At 38.0% G+C, this 16,645-nt stretch overlaps 1 protein-coding gene across 2 annotated transcripts in view; it reads left to right on the forward strand.

The window, feature by feature from the left end:
* The window catches only part of NARS2 (asparaginyl-tRNA synthetase 2, mitochondrial), a 114,966-nt gene that overhangs the window by 5,024 nt on the left and 93,297 nt on the right, over positions 1-16,645 (forward strand). The window contains exons 2-5 of one of the 2 annotated variants that reach the window (XM_036324848.1): positions 160-269; positions 659-779; positions 2,402-2,542; positions 8,064-8,144. In XM_036324848.1, coding sequence (XP_036180741.1) covers positions 160-269; positions 659-779; positions 2,402-2,542; positions 8,064-8,144 — 453 coding nt within the window. Of the gene's footprint in view, positions 1-159; positions 270-658; positions 780-2,401; positions 2,543-8,063; positions 8,145-16,645 lie in introns of those variants that run through there. The other variant, XM_036324849.1, reaches the window with a different exon arrangement.

The raw sequence follows: 16,645 nt of genomic DNA on the forward strand, positions 1-16,645 counted from the left end.
TAGATATGAGTGAACTAAAAGCAACTGATTTGTTAAGGCAGGATTATGAGGACATTTTCCCCTGCATTCATTTAGTTTTCTATGGGTATGTGTAACGAAAATGTAAAATGTTAACATGCTTTAAACTCACATTTAGAAAGAAATATTTCTCTTCATTAGGGATGGGTTCGTTCAGTCCGATCCCAGAAGGAAGTCTTGTTCCTGCATGTAAATGATGGGTCATCTTTGGAAAGCCTTCAGGTTGTAGCAGATTCAAACTTAGAGAGTAGGTGAGTTGTTTCTTCAAGTGAGTCCTTTGATTCTTTTTTCCCATGTCATCTGCTCCCATTCCCCAGTCCAGTGTTCACATTGCACCCTGTGTGACCTTTCTAAACACATCTGCTTCACATAGCGTGGAGGCTCAAGTTCATATACTCAGAATCGAGATCCTTCAAGCATGGGCCTTTCCTCCTCTAGCATCTTCATGTGACAATATCCCCCACCTCTCCTTTACTTCAGTCTCTCTTAACTACCTGCAGTTTTTAATCTAATTAAGGGTAAAATGGAATATTTACCCTTATATGTCATTAAATATTTTAATATTTTGATAGCAAGGTTTATATCATAATTCGGGTTGGGTATAATGCTATCTAGTTTATGCTGTGTTTTGTTATTATAGAGAACTAAATTTTGGATGTTCTGTGGAAGTTCAAGGGCAGCTGGTAAAAAGTCCATCCAAAAGGCAAAATGTGGAACTGAAGGCAGAAAAAATTGAAGTTGTTGGAAATTGTGATCCCAAGGTATGTTTTCTGACACTTTTATGGAGGCTGTTTGGGCTTAATTAAAAACATTAGCAATTTGTTTTAAGTGTGATTATTGGGAAGAAGGTACTTAGAATGTGTTTTGATTGTGACTTTCCAGGTAATTGAAACAGGCAGTAGAGCTTAAGGTATGTAGGGAGAGTAGCAAAAAGTATATATGTAGATGGCTGAGCCTGATAAGTGAGAGCTAAATATTAGTCTGTGCATCTTTGTGGTGCTTGTCACAGTTGAAACTTGCCACTTTTACAAGCATGCCCAATGACAGAGACCTACCAGGGCAGACCACATTCTTATCTAGAATCGTTACATCTAATACAGTAGCCATTAGCTACCTGTGGCTGTTTAATATTAAATAAAATTAAATAAAAGAGTCCATTCCTCAGGGTCATTAGTCACATTTCAAGTGCTCGGTAGTCACATGCAACTAGTGGCCACCATACTGGGTAGCACAGATACAGAACATTTCTATTTATCATAAAAAATTCTACTGGACAGTGCTAGAGTATTGTAATGCTTGGGCTGAACAAAGAAACTCTGGAAGTAATTTGGAACTCAGAGAGGAATGGAAATAATAACAATTTTTGTTTTTCCTTTTTTAGGGGGACATTTTAATGGCTGTTAAAATTTTAATGGCTATTAACATTTTACCATATGCTTTACTATTCTTAAATTGTTCTCCCTTGTCTTCTGCGGGTGTTGATGCCTTCACCTTCTCCTTCCCTTCATTTTTGGGTCATTTTTAAGTATTCAGATATTAAGGAATTCTGAACCCCTAACAGCCCCCAGATTTCTCTTAATGTGGTCATATAATGTAGTTAATGTAGTAACTGTGGTGCTGATTTCTATACAGTGTAAATTAATATGTGCACAAGGCCGAAAAGGAATAGACAAGTCTAATAGGCTACCAGTGTAGCTCTCTTACTCAGCTTCTTTGTTGAAACTGTAGTTTTGATCTGAACATTTGTTTCTGTCTTAATCTTATGAGTATGGGTAGGAGTGGAAATACTTCTAGGTAAATCATAATTTTCTTTAGAAGTTTTGTAAATATACACTACTCTGCCAGATGACAGAAAGCTGTTGACCCTTCCTCATATACTTAGATAGCAGTGCCTGTTGGTAAACAGTGCTTAAACTGTGTCAATTGATTATGAATGATTGCGGACTTTCAAGACATTTGGGTGATTTTAAAATTAAATAAATACCAGCAGTGTGTACTTAATATCTTTATATCTACAATATTATAAACTCCTGTGTGCCAAAATAGATTCTTTTGCATATTTATATCCTAATCTCTCTAATTGTAAGTAGTGGTTGATAGCTAACAGATAGAAATTTGGTAAATAACAGATTAGCATCGGTGACATTAGTGATTTGCCCATGGTTCCACAGCTAATAAGTAGTAGAGTAGAATTCAAAGCCTCATCTCCCTGATTCCACCCCACCACCATTCTACTTGGAATGAATGAGGTCTATATTCAGTTATATTAAGAAATAAAGAAGGAAAACATCTTAGTTTTGTTCTAAAGCACTACTATTTTGAAAATGCCGTGGAAACTATCTTTTTATAGCTTCTAATATTTTTTTTCCCCATTTATTGGCAGGATTTCCCTTTAAAATATAAAGACAGACCTCCTCTGGAGTATCTGAGACAATTTCCTCATCTTCGATGTAGAACTAATGCCCTGGGTTCTATACTGAGGGTTCGCAGTGAGGCCACAGCTGCTATTCATTCTTTCTTTAAGGTAAGATGTTTTGCTTCTCAGTGGTCTGCCTTGTAATGAAATTGAATAATGGTAACACTGGAATATTATCCTGACCATACCCTTTACTCACATGGTCCTTTTTTGGGGGGTTGATTTAAAAATTTTTCTTTGTCACTGGTTCTGAGCAATTTGATTATGATGTGCCTTGGTGCAGTTTTCTTTATGTTTCTGGTGTTTGATGTTGTTGAATTTCTTGGATCAATTCTTTTTTATTTTCAACAAAGTTTTCAGCCATTATATTTTCAAAATTTTTTATGTTTCTTTTCTCCTTTAGGGACTTCAGCTACCCAAATATTAGACCCTTCGATGATATATCCAGAGCTCACTGATGTTCTTTTCTTTCCTTTTTTAAAATTCTTTTTTTCTTTGTGTGTTTCTTTAGGATGATTTGTATTGCTGTGCCTTCAAGTTTATTTATCTTTCCTTCTACAACACCTAATTTGTTATTTCTATCCTGTGTTTTTATCTCACACATTGTAGGTTTCATATCTAGATGTTTGATTTGGACCCTTTAAAAAATATATATCTTCCATTTCTCTACTTAACTTTTAAACATATTCAATATAGTTTTGAACATATACAATGCAGTAAAAGGACTGTTTTTATGCCCTATTCTTCTGATTTTAACATATCTGTCAGTTATGAGTCAATTTTGATTTGTTAATCTCATTATGGATTATGTTTCCCTGCCTCTTTGCATATCTGCAAATCTTTGGTTAGGTGTTAGACATTGTAAACTTCAAGTTTCTTACCCTTTATTCTAGTATGCGGTTATTTGAAAACTGTTTGATGCTTTGGGTTTTGGTTTTAACTGGAGAAGTTCTCAGTTTAGGACTAATTACTCCCCACCACAGAGGCAAAGCTTTTCTGGGTCTCTACCTAATGCCATGGGAATTACGAGCTTTTCCAATCTGGCTTGTGGTTTCAGACACAGTTTTCAGCCACACGTGAACACTAGGTACTGTTTCCTCTCATCTTTTTGGGTAGTTCTTTCTCTGGCCTTGGATGGTTTCCCTATCGAGCATTTGCTTTATCATTCCTGTACCTGATACTCCAGGTGAGCCTCTACACATCTCTGGAGTTCTCTGCACAACTCTCTCCTCTCTGGTACTCTGTCTTGAATTTTAGCCACTTTTGTCTCCTGAGACTCTCAGGGAGTCTGCTGGGCTCCACTTTATTAACCCCTCTCCCTGCCATGGCCTGGAAAACCTCAAGATAGTAAGCGGGGCTGCTGGTGGGGTTCACTGTGCTTGTTTCCATCTCTCAGAAATCACTGTCCTTTGTTGTCTGATATTCAGTGTCTCGAAAACCATTCTTTCATGTGGTTTTCTTGTAGGATTTTTTTGTTTTGTTTTTGTCTTTTTGGTTTTTCAGGTAGGAGAGTAAATCTGGCCCGTTTCTCCATCCTGGTCATAGACATATTTTATATATATAGTTAGCGCAGATTTTGAGTTACTGATGTTGATCAAGTAGATTGATCTAATGACTTAAAAGACATTTTGTCTAGTTTGGTTTTGCCTTTCTGCCATTTCCCCCACTGGGGAAAGCCACAGTGAAATGTCTTTGGTAAATTGCTGAGGTGAAGGGACCCTTCCCCTGTGAATTGGGGCGGGGGGTGGGGGGGTGGGGGGTGGGGGGGGCGGGCAAAAGGCAAGGAGTGATCCAGAAGATAAAGCTAAGCTATTCCATGCGCTTTGGAACTCTTCTTATGCCACTTCTTCAGATCCAGCTAATTTGCAGGGGTTGTTTAATAGCATACCCTTCCTTGTATCCAAATTCAGGCCTTGACGTATTGTAGCATGCCAGGAGAGTCCTTGCACTTTAATAAGCTCCTTCAAAGTTGGTTTCTGGTTTAAAAAAAAAAGCTAAGGAGCATCATGACTTTAAAGCATATACTGTACTTTTGAATAAAGGAAAATAAATCACATTATACAATATCATCCCATTCTAGTTTGAAAGGAGGCATTTACATATATTCTCATAAACTTTCTTATACAACTGCCATATAGTTTTTCAGTAGTCCTTGAACCACAGAACAGAAAATTGGTTCAGATTTTAAAATGTTTTCCACTCCTATGGCTTTAACAGCTGGTAAAGTTGGACCATTTTAATTCTGAAAGTTTTATAGATTTTGGCCACTAGGTGGTGGTATTGGCAGTCCATTGACAAGTGGGCTTTACCTACTTTATATATAATTTCTTTACTGAAGCTTTTGCAAAAATGTAAGCAATTTAAAAATAAGTGAAGAAGCTAGAAAAAAATCTGAAGTAAAAAAATGAGCAAAATAAAATTTAAAAAAGATACTTTAAGTAGTTGAAAAGAAATTTTAGCACTGCTGGTAATAGCTATAAAGTAGGTACTTATTGTAAAGATCTGAAAAATATAATCCTGATACCAACTCCTATAATGTTACCCATTGTTCGTGAGACAATGGGGATTGAATTGTTTAAAGAAATCACAGGAGAGCAATAGTCATATTAAATAATCGTTGTATGTTTTCTAATATTTAGTACTATTTCTGTGAGTTGTTAGTTTAGGCTCCCAAAAAAGATGTTAAAGCTTAAAATGTAGCCCTAACCGGTTTGGCTCAGTAGATAGAGTGTCGGCCTGCGGACTGAAGGGTCCCAGGTTCGATTCCGGTCAAGGGCATGTACCTTGGTTGCTGGCACATCCCCAGTGGGAGGTGTGCAGGAGGCAGCTGATTGATGTTTCTCTCCCATCGATGTTTCTAACTCTCTATCCCTTTCCCTTCCTCTCTGTAAAAAATCAATAAAATATATTTTTTTAAAAAGCTTAAAATGTAAAATCTTAATAAATTTCAAATCTAAAAATATAGGAAAAAATAAACTTGAGTGGTACCTTTTAATTAGGGTACTTTAAGCATCTAGAGTTATTTATTTGGGGTTGAATATCAAAAGTATTTTGTGTATAACTTGGTTTTCTCATAAAATTGACACATTTGCTGTGTACTAAAACTTGGCTATCTAGAATCCTCAAGAAATGAGTTATTTAGAAGAACCGAGTTTCTCAAATAACAGGATTATCTCTTGAGGCACCAATTTTTCTAAATAGCAGTGGTTATTCTCCTCCAGTGGGTTGCATACTTCCCTGGCTTCCTAAATTGAGCCAGAAAACGCTTGCCCTTTCTTGATGAGTCAAGGGTCTTCCTTTGAGCATCAGATTTTTCCCTCTTCTGAATGGCAGTGCTTTCAAAGCCTGCCCAGTGTGGAGGAGTATTCCTTGCCCCTGTGTTGAATGACCTGACTACTGTGTCTTTGAATTCCTGTGATTGCTTTCTGTGGATTTTTTTTCTCCTTTTACTTTTACTTTTAGTTGCCAGTGGTGTGCTTGTAACTAGCATTGGTTGCCATATTTTGTTGTTGTTCATTCTGATAAATAAGGATACTTATTTTGGGGTGTGTGAAAAAAAAATATAGTCCATGAGTCATTGAGTGGTGTCTGTGGGCCTTAGTATACCAATGTGTGTGTGAAATCATTACCTGTCATTTTCAAATGCTCAGTGCCTTATAACATAGTTGGTTCTACAATGTGTATCTTTCAAAATATTTAGGTATTTAGAGGTAATGGGTGCAATCTGAAAAATTGGATGAAAGTGCTTTTATTTTTGGTTCCTTGTCTGGCCTTCATACCTTCAAGTAGGCACCACTCTGCTGTGGGAGAGTCAGTATCTCACACTGGACCCTCGTTGGAGCAGCTCCTGGCAAGGCTCCTTCACTCCTTGCTGTTTATTTTCCATTTTATCTTTCTGCTTCCCTATCTCCTTTTTCATTTTTGGACTTTATTCTCAATGCTTTATTATTCTTCCTTTGTACCCTTTATAGCTTTTGGCGGTAATGTTACAGACTTTGATACGATAAGCCTTGCTACAGCATTAAGCCTTAAAAGGTTAGGTGACACCTTTTGAAAAGTTTAGCATTAATTAAGTATTAAGAATAATTCCCAGTACTCAAGTGATTTTTTTTTAAAAAAAAAACCTCATACAGTTATTTTCGTAAGATTTACAGTGTTGTTTCTTGTGGCAGTTGACCAGTTCTAACTTTGGTGATTATATTTAACCGTTAAATTTTCTCCTCCCTCTTCCCCACCCTCATTTCCTTTGGATTTTTCATTTCCTTTCTTTGTTTACTGAGCTCATGCTTGTAGTTGCCTGCATTTGTGTGGAATAAATGATTCATGTCCATAATTCTTGGCTCCTGATAGATAAAAATTTTATGCAGTAATGTTGTTATTGATTATTTTTCATTCGTTCTCTATAATGTGCCCTGCAGCACCTCTAGGCATGTTGCTCCCAGATTAAGTACATATTTGAGTACTTTCTAAAACTCCTAATTTAGAGTTTGAATATTTAATCTTTCTGCATCATAAGGCAAGTTGTTAACTCCATACTTTGTATGTTAGCCAGAATACTTTAACCTTTTTATGAAGGAGCGGGGCAAACTTGGGAGGTCTCTGGTAACAGCCTGAGACATTTTATATTCCACCAGTGATAGGCAAAATTTAGCAGAGGTTAGAAGTGTATTATATGAATTTATTGTGTTGGTTTCAAGACCACAACTTTTCCATGAAACACATACTATTCTGCCTTTGCAGCCTAAGTCCCCTTTAGTTACCTCCATCTCCACCCTGCACTGTTTATGCTGAATGTAACCTTTTGCCTATATCCATAGTCAAAAATGAAAGAAGCTTAACCTTGAAGTTGTTGGGTTATTTCAGACCTACTAGCATCAGCTTTTGTGGTTCACTAATGGAAATAGTCTCAGACTTTGGAGCGGAAAAATTTCAATTGGGCGCCTCAGTAATGGATGGATTTGCTGCTCAGAATCTTCCTTGAGGCAAAGGAAGTGCACTGCCTGTGCTGTGTACAGCTCTCTGTGCCATCAATTTAATGACAGACTTCCTAAAAATCATTTCTGCCTTGTTTGCTGTTCATTTTTTTAGTCCCTATTTGTCAACCTTAATTTTTCTCCTTTTCAGTGGTTTGTTACAATTTAGGATCTCATTGCAAAATAATTGAACTTTACATTGATCACTTTGTATTCCTTTAGCAATGTGGGCAACATTATTATACATTAACCTTGAGTGGGTTAGTGTGTGTGTGTGAAATCATTACCAGTAGTTTCAAAAAGTGGAAGAAGAAATAGTACCAGAGGGAGACCTTGAAGACCAAGGTTCCAGTCCTGGGTTGCCACTGGCTAGCTGTGTGACTTGGCAATTCATTAAATCTTTCTGGACTTCAATTTCCTTATCTTTGAAATTAGGAAATTGGACTAGATAACGTCTAACTCATTTTTTAATTGAAAATTATTTGTGCTTCTATTCATAGTAAAAACAGCTTGATATTTCAGTAGTTTTATTTGGGGAGTTAGGGAGGAATTTGATATGGCATTCTCTTAATGCTATTTTAATAGTATGATCTGTGTTCTTGGAATTTTTTCAAATACAAATATACTGAAAAGAGTGGCTTTTCTCTTTCTTGCAGGACAGTGGCTTTGTGCATATTCATACTCCAATAATCACATCCAATGACTGTGAGGGGGCTGGAGAGCTCTTTCAAGTTGAAGTAAGTTGTGCTTCCCATCTTAGGGGATATATTGCTCTCTGATATTTTTCATCTGAGGGTTTGTTTTACATTTAATAAGGGTTATGTGGAGAGACCATGACCAGAACCTGAAAATTTGTCAATAATAATACTTAAAAAGACATAGGTAGAAATTCAAACTTCTCTAATTCCTGTCCTACCAGCTTCATTACTTACATTGTGACTAAAATAAGTAGATTTTTAGTCTAGTACTCCATTTGCTTTTCTTATATATCTATGAATTGGTGAACTGAAGAAATTTGAAGAGATTAATAAAGATTCTGAGATATCCTTTGCGCAAATGCAACCCCCAGTTAATATTTTTGGATATGTCATATTTTAAAAGATAAATTAAAATAGAAAAGTATACATGTGAGTATATTCTTTCTCAAGGTCTTTAAAAACTACATTTTTCATAAGAAATGATTCATGTTCTATACACTTCACAAAGGCTCTTATTTTAATTCTTTATTCAGCAATCGTTTTTTGAGCTCCTAATAAGTTCCAGGCATTGTCAGCCTGCCTGTGAAGGTCATTTAAAATTTACCAGTTTTTTTTACTTGTGGGCAATTGAAAACCCTTTCATTTACCAGTCTGCCATCCTGCTTAAAATCATTGGCCAGTAGTATAATGGACAAAAAGAAATAGATGTGGATGAGTAGTAGCTTTTTTTATTTCTTTCATTTACTCACTGATTTCTTTATCTCTGAGAAGTCAAGATTCTTTTCACACAAGACATATATAACTGCTCTCACTAGTTCAGTATGTTTTCATTCTTCTTTAGGATTTTAACTGCAATTGACATATAAAATTAACTATTAAGTTTCAGGCGTACAACTTAGTACTTAGACATTCACATAATGTACAAAGTAAGTCTAGTTCCCATCTGATACCATACATAGCTATTACAATACTATTGACTGTAGTCCCTCTGCTGTACTCTACATCCCTGGGACTATTTTTAAAACTGGCAGTTTGTATTTCTTAATTCCTTTACCTTTATTATCAGCCCTCCAACCCCCCTCCCATCTGGCAACCATCCATTTGTTCCCTGTACCCATGAGTTTGTTTCTGTTTTGTTTGTTCATTTATTTTGTTTTTCAGATTCAACATATAAGTGAAATTATATGGTATTTATCTTTCTCTGACTTATTTTTCTTAGCATAATACCCTATAGGTCCATCCATATCATTAAAGTGGCAAGATTCTTTTTTTATTGCTTAGTAATATTCCATTGTATATATGTGCCACATATTCTTTATCTAATTATCTATCAATGGACACTAGGGTGCTTTCATATCTTGGTTATTATAAATAACTAGAGGCCTGGTGCATGAAATTCATGCATGGGTAGGGTCCCTAGGCCTGGCCAGTGATCAGGGTAGACTAGGTTCCCTGCCTCCCGGCCTCCCGGCCTCCCTGCCTCCTCGCCTCCTCCTTCCCTCACTCCCTCAGCACCCTGCCGCTGCCTGGTGATCATGTCCCGCCATGTTTCACGCCGCCCCCCGGTGGTCAGCGCATGTCATAGCGAGTGATCGAACTCCCCGTCTGCCAGTCGACCTCCTGAGGGGACAGTTTGCATATTAGCCTTTTATTATATAGGATGCTGCAGTGAATATAAGGGAGCATATATCTTTTCAAATTAGTATTTGGATTTCTTCAGATAAATATCCAGAAGTGGAATTGCTGAATCATATAGTAGTTCTGTTTTTTCTTTTTTTGAGGAGCCTCCATACGCTTTGATAGTGGCTGCACCAACTCACAGTCCCACCAACAGTCCACAAGGGTTCCCTTTTCTCCACATCCTCACCTATACTTGCTTGTTGATTTATTGATGATAGACATTCTGACAGGTGTGAGGTGATATCTCATTGTTTTAATTTGCATTTCTCTGTTGATTTGATTTAGTGATATTGAGAAACTTTTCATATGTCTATTCAGGTCCTCTGCCCATTTTTTATTGGATTGTTTCTTTTGTGTGTATGGGAATGTCTTAAGTTGTACTTATATATTTTGGATATTATCCCCTAATTGAATGTATTATTGGTGAATATCTTCTCTCATCCAGTAGGATGTCTTTTTGTCTTGTTGATGGTTTCCTTTGCTGTACAAAACCTTTTTAATTTGATATAGTTTCATTTGTTTATTTCTTCTTTTATTTACCTTGCCTGAGGAGACATATCCAAAAATATTTGTATTGCTACCAGCAATGTCAGCTATGTTTTTTCTAAAAGTTTTTTGTTTTCAGGTGTTAAATTGTAGACTTTAATCTGTTTTGAGTTTAGTCTTGTATATGGAATAAGAAAGTGAGTGTTAGCATCTGTATATATGAGTTCAAAGAAGGTAGCAAATGATACATTCAGCCTATTGTATCCACAGGTTCTGCATTCACAGATTCAACCAACCACAGATTGAAAATGTTCAGGAAAAAAGTTCTGTTGTTGCTATGTATTATGTCGTTAGGCCTATGATGGTTTCATCTGTACTGAATATATACAGACATTTTCCTTGTCATAATTCCCTAAGCAATATAGAATGACAACTATTTACATAGCATTTACATTGTATTAGATACTACTCATAATCTAGAAATGGTTTAAAGTATATGGGAGAATGTGCATGGGTTATATGCAAATACTACACCATTTTATTTTTTTTAAATATATTTATATTGATTTCAGAGAGGAAAGGAGAGGGAGAGAGAGAGAGATAGAAACATCAATGATGAGAGAGAATCATTGATAGGCTGCCTCTTGCACACCCCCTACTGGGGATCAAGCCTGCAACCTGGGCATGTGCCCTTGGCTGGAATCAAACCTGGGACTCTTCAGTCCACAGGCCTATGCTCTATCCACTGAGCCAAACCGGCTAATAAAACCCTAATAAGCAAATAGACCGAACAGTGGAATGACCGGCAGAATGACCAGTCACTATGATGCGCACTACCACCAGGGGGCAGATGCTCAACGCAGGAGCTGCCCCCTCATGGTCAGTGCGCTCCCACGGGGGGAGCGCCACTCAGCCAGAAGCCGGCTCACGGCTGATGAGCACAAGGAGCGGCAGCACTAAAGAGCGCTAAGGAGCAGTGAGCCAAGTGCTAAGGAGCAGCGAGCAGGCGGGCAGTAAAGAGTGAGGGGTCCTGGACTGTGAGAGGGTGCTGGCCGGGCTGAGGGAGCCCCCCCACACACACACGCCAGTGCACGAATTTTGTGTACCGTGCCTCTAGTTTTATATAAGGGACTTAATTGAGCATCTGTAGATTTTGGTATCAGCTGGGGGTCCTGGAACCAATCCCCTGCAGATACTGAGAGAGTGTATATATAAATTATAAAAATACATTTTTTCTAGGTGTTTGTGTTATTAGTTTTCTGTTTGCAATTTAACTGAATATTGCACCTTGTTCTGAATATTGAAGTGAAGAAGAATCATTTACCTTAAATATCTTTTATAATCCCTAAACCACTAAATATTAAAAAGTAAGTGACAGTGAATGGAAGGTATAATTTAAAGGGTTTTTTTGTTATTGTTGTTTTGTTTTTACCAATAAGAAGGGAATTATTAAAGAGATCCAAATTAAATTAAAAAATCTGTAACTAATTAAAAAAGTGATAAATTTGGAAATAACTGCTTTGCTACCATAAACAAGACTAAATAATTAATTACAGTATGTGTATTGTGGCCTCTAAACAACACAAGGTAAGTTATCAGTTAAGGTAAATACATAGGAAGGGGAAAGTATCCTATATAGTAAAAGGGTAATATGCAAACTGACCCTAACAGCAGAAAGACTGGGAATGACTGGTCACTATGACACACTTTGACCAACAGGGGGCAGACGCTCAATGCAGGAGCTGCCCTCTGGTGGTCAGTGCGCTCCCACAAGCCAGGCTGATGGCTGCCAGTACAGCAGTGGTGGTGGGAGCCTCTCCTGCCTCCTCAGCAACACTAAGGATGTCTGACTGCAGCTTAGGTCTGCTCCCCGCTGGCAAGTGGACATCCCCCGAGGGCTGCCGGGCTGCCAGAGGGATGTCTGATTGCCAGCTTAGGCCCAATCCCCTGGGAGCAGGCCTAAGCCAGCAGTGGTCATCCTCCGAGGGGTCCCAGACTGCGAGAGGGCACAGGCCGGGCTGAGGGACCCTCCCCTCCCCCGCCCACCCCCCGCAAGTGCACAAATTTTTGTGTACCGGGCCTCTAGTCTTACAATATGCCTTGATGTACACGTTTTCCTCTTTGTTTAAGGCCCCAAGTCCCCAGTTATGTTTGGTCTTTACGATACTGGAGTAACTAGTTTGTCTCTGAGAAGATAAAAGAGACTAAAGGAAGAACTGGAGATTGATGGGAAATAGGTCAAACTGCCTTATGTCTATATTTGAGGTTACAGTGTTGCAAGTTGTAAGTGGTATGGAATCTAGAGGAAAATTATGATAGCGAGGATTGACTTGGTTAGAAAAATCTTCAAAACAATTATGTGACTTGGCTGTACCCCGGGGAGAGTATTCCAGGTGGGGAACAATGCGAGCAGCGTCTTGAGTGTGAAGTAGCAGGGTTTTCATTGGAATCTGGATGGATGGATTGGAAGGTTCATATTGGTGGGTAGCTATAAGAATGAGGAGATTGATCACGTAAGTATACATTTCCATGGATTTTAGTATATTCATAGGGTTGTGCAGGAATCATATCTAATTCAGGAGCGTTTTCATCACCCCCAAATGAAACCTGGTACCCATTAGAAGTTCCTTCCCATATGCACCCCCAGCTGTAGGTCACCTAAAACTACTCCATAGATTTGCCTTTTCTGGAGCATTTTATATAAATGGGGTCATAGAACATATGGTCTTTTGTGTCTGGCTTCTTTCAGTTAGCATAAAGTTTTTGAGGTTCATCCATGTTGTAGCATATATCAGTACTTCATTACTTTTTATATTCAATTGGTATTCTATTGTATAGATATACAACATTTGTTTATCCGTTTAGCAGATGATGTATATTTGGATTGTTTCCACCTTTGGGCTATGATGAGTAATGCTACTATGAACATTTGTGAAAACATTTGGATGATTTCATTTCTCCTGGGTGGAATTGCTGGGTCATATGGTAACTCTGTTTTGAGAAACTGCCAAACCATTTTTCAAAGTGACTTCACCATTCTACATTCCCATCAGCCATGTTCCTCTACATCATTGCCACATTTTTATTGCCCTTCTTTTTTTTACTATAACCGTATCAGAGTGTGTGAAGTGGTATCTTATTGTGGGTTTTCTTTTCTTCTTTTTTAACTGATTTTAGAAAGAGAAAAGGGGGGTGAGAAAGAGAGAAAAAGAAAGAACATCGCATTGATCAGTTGCCTCCTGCACACGCCCAGGAATCCAACCCAAAACTTGGGTATGTGCCCTGACCAGGAATCAAGCTTGCCACCTTTTGGTGTATTGGATGCCTCTCCAACCAACAGAGCTAACTGTAGGTTTGCTTTTTGTCTTTTGCTTTTGAACATTTACAATATATATGTAAATGTGTTATTCACATTTAAGCTTTTAATTACAATTCTTCTTTGCCAGCATGTGATAGGTAAATGGTTACACATTATGAAATTCAATTAGACTGAGGAAAATCTAAGAGAAGTACTTCATATAATAGGAACACTGCTCAAGTCTAGAATTTATTCATACACTGAAGTTCTTTATAAAGTGCAGAAGAGCCGAAACCGGTTTGGCTCAGTGGATAGAGCATCGGCCTGCAGACTGAAAGGTCCCAGGTTCGATTCCGGTCAAGGGCATGTACCTGGGTTGTGGGCACATCCCCAGTAGGAGATGTGCAGGAGGCAGCTGATCGATGTTCCTCTCTCATCGATGTTTCTAACTCTCTATCTCTCTCCCTTCCTCTCTGTAAAAAATCAATAAAATATATTAAAAAAAAAAATAAAGTGCAGAAGGAACTGAAGGTGTAAGGCTGTTTAATGGAATGCAAAGAGACATGTGCAATTTTATATCTGAATCTTAGACTGTGAAAAATCTCCTACCTAGAGCTTTATACTGAAATCTCATACTGTGTCTGAAGTTTGGCTCTAGGTTGGTTTGCATTTTTAATTATTTTGGTTACATATATTTATATATGTGTATGTGTGTATATATCATAAAATTTACCATTTTACCCATTTTTAAGTGTACAATTCACTAGCTCCTTCACCCTAAGGCAGTGGTTCTCAACCTTGGCTGCACATTAGAATCACCTGGGAATCTTTTTTAAATCCTGATTTCAGGGCCTCATCCTCCGGAAATTCTGTTTCTTTGTTACTAATGTTGTGGCCCCACCCCATAACAAAGAAACAGAATTTCCGGAGGATGAGGCCCAGAAATCAGGATTTAAAAAAGATTCCCAGGTGATTCTAATGTGCAGCCAAGGTTGAGAACCACTGTCCTAAGGGTTTTAAGGGTAGAGATTTTATGGGAGGTCCCAGGAGAAGATCTCCATAGAATATTCCACAGATTTCCAGGTATGTCCTTTCAGGGTCTAGGTCTCCACTGATTGATTGGCCAGCACCAGGGTGGGGTCGTTATTCAGTGCAGCTGGTCCTGAGGTCAGCCTTGCCTTGCTGGTCTGGTTGTGCTGCTTTTCTGGGCCTGGAGCTGAAATACAACTGATGTTATCTCTAGGGAGGAAAGGTCAGGGGGTCCAAAACTCATGCTAGGTGAGAAAAGGTACTGTGGAGCAAGGTCCCACCCTACAGTTGTCCCTGGCTAGGCACCTGGGACTTTTCACCTTGGTAACCTTCTGTACCTGGCCCATCATCCTTGCTCTGCTCATGTCTGTCTAACTGCCTACCACATGACTAACACTATGCTTATAGGTCATAAGAATTAATGGAAAGAACATGTATGAATATTTAAAATAGCTATTCAAAAATAAGGAAAACTTAATATGCAGGAGCAGGCTGATGTAAGCACCCAGTTTCTTTTCCAAGCTGTTGTGCATTCTAGAAGTTATTGGACAGATTTTGATGCTTGCAAATTTTATTGTTATGTTATTTATGACACACATCATTTTGGTTATGCTTGATGTTTTCACTTTTTAATACTCTTACCTGTTTCTTTTAAACTTTTTAGATGGTATGAGGGCTAACCCAGGTCAAGCTTCTTTTCAAAACAATTCTTTTTCAACTAATTTTAATCTTTCCCTTCTTCCAGCTCCTGTTGTACTTGTGGCCTGTTTTAATATTTAGTTCTTTAATGGTTTCTTGACATCAATTTGTTTCTGATCTAGATTGTAAGCTCCTTACAGGGAAGAACTGTGTCCTCTGTGCCACTGGACACAGGTGGAACATTTGGGTACCTGTTAATTATTATTTTCTGTGAGCTCTTTTCATTTGCAGAATTTTCAACCTTAAGACTTGCCATTTTCTTTTCTGTGAGGATGTTTGTTGCTCAAGTTAAGGCCCTGTTTCTGCATGTGCAGGTAAAAAATGCGTAGGTCCTATCTAGGAAGATAGATAAGAGACTCACAATAATGTTTGCCCCTGGGCATAGGGCCTACTGTTCTAGATTCTTTGAATTTTTTTATTATAGGTTTGTGTTACTTAAAAACAACAAAAAGGTAGTGTACTGTTCAGAAGTTACAAAAGTTAGTTTCCCTTCCACCCCTGACTTGCAGCTACCCCGTTATTCTTTCCCATAGACGGTCACTGCTATCTAGAGAGTTTGTACCAAACTCTGTCAGCAATATGTGTGATGCTGTTACATATGAATTAGCTGTCAGAGTGCGTTGCCAACATTTAAAACTTTTTGATTTGATGTATTGCTTTTTCAATGAAAAGAGAAAGTGCCACAGTAGAACTAAGAGAAGCAAACCTGTTTTCAAGAGCACTGAGAAGAGAACTGACCTGGAAGCTGGTGTGCTCTCACTCATCTTGTGTTTTTGCCACTTCCACTATGAAGTGAGGATTTTGTGAATTAACATCTTGGTAAAAAAAATTCCCTTAGATTCTGAATTGATACAGCCTGCTGCTGCTGCTTCCTATTGAGAAGACTGCACTATTTCTTCCATCCTCTGGTATCCACCAAATGGAGTACATTCTTAAAATGATCTAATCCCCATCAGACACACTGGAATAAAATTGCACTATTTGATTCAGCCTGTAAATATTTGTTAAGCCTTGCTTTTTTCTTAAAAGTACTGTGCTAGTGCTATTTGACTTACAAAGTTATTTCCATTTTGTCTCTCAGAAACATGAATTTGCAAGATATTTTTAAATAGGAAAAACAAAATTCTACAATAATAAATGCCACCAAAATAATGTGAATTTGATTTGTATTTCCAAAATAGCTAGTGAAATTGACCATCTTTCATATATCGGTTGGCCATTTGTATGTCTTCTTGGGAGAGGTGTCTGTTCAGGTCCTCAACAATGGCCAAGACATGGGGATAATCAAAGTGTCCTTCGATAGAGGATTGGATAAAGAAGATGTGGTACATATATCTGTCAGATAAAG

Source organism: Myotis myotis, unplaced genomic scaffold, assembly GCF_014108235.1.
Source record: "Myotis myotis isolate mMyoMyo1 unplaced genomic scaffold, mMyoMyo1.p scaffold_m19_p_10, whole genome shotgun sequence".
NCBI lineage: Eukaryota > Metazoa > Chordata > Mammalia > Chiroptera > Vespertilionidae > Myotis > Myotis myotis.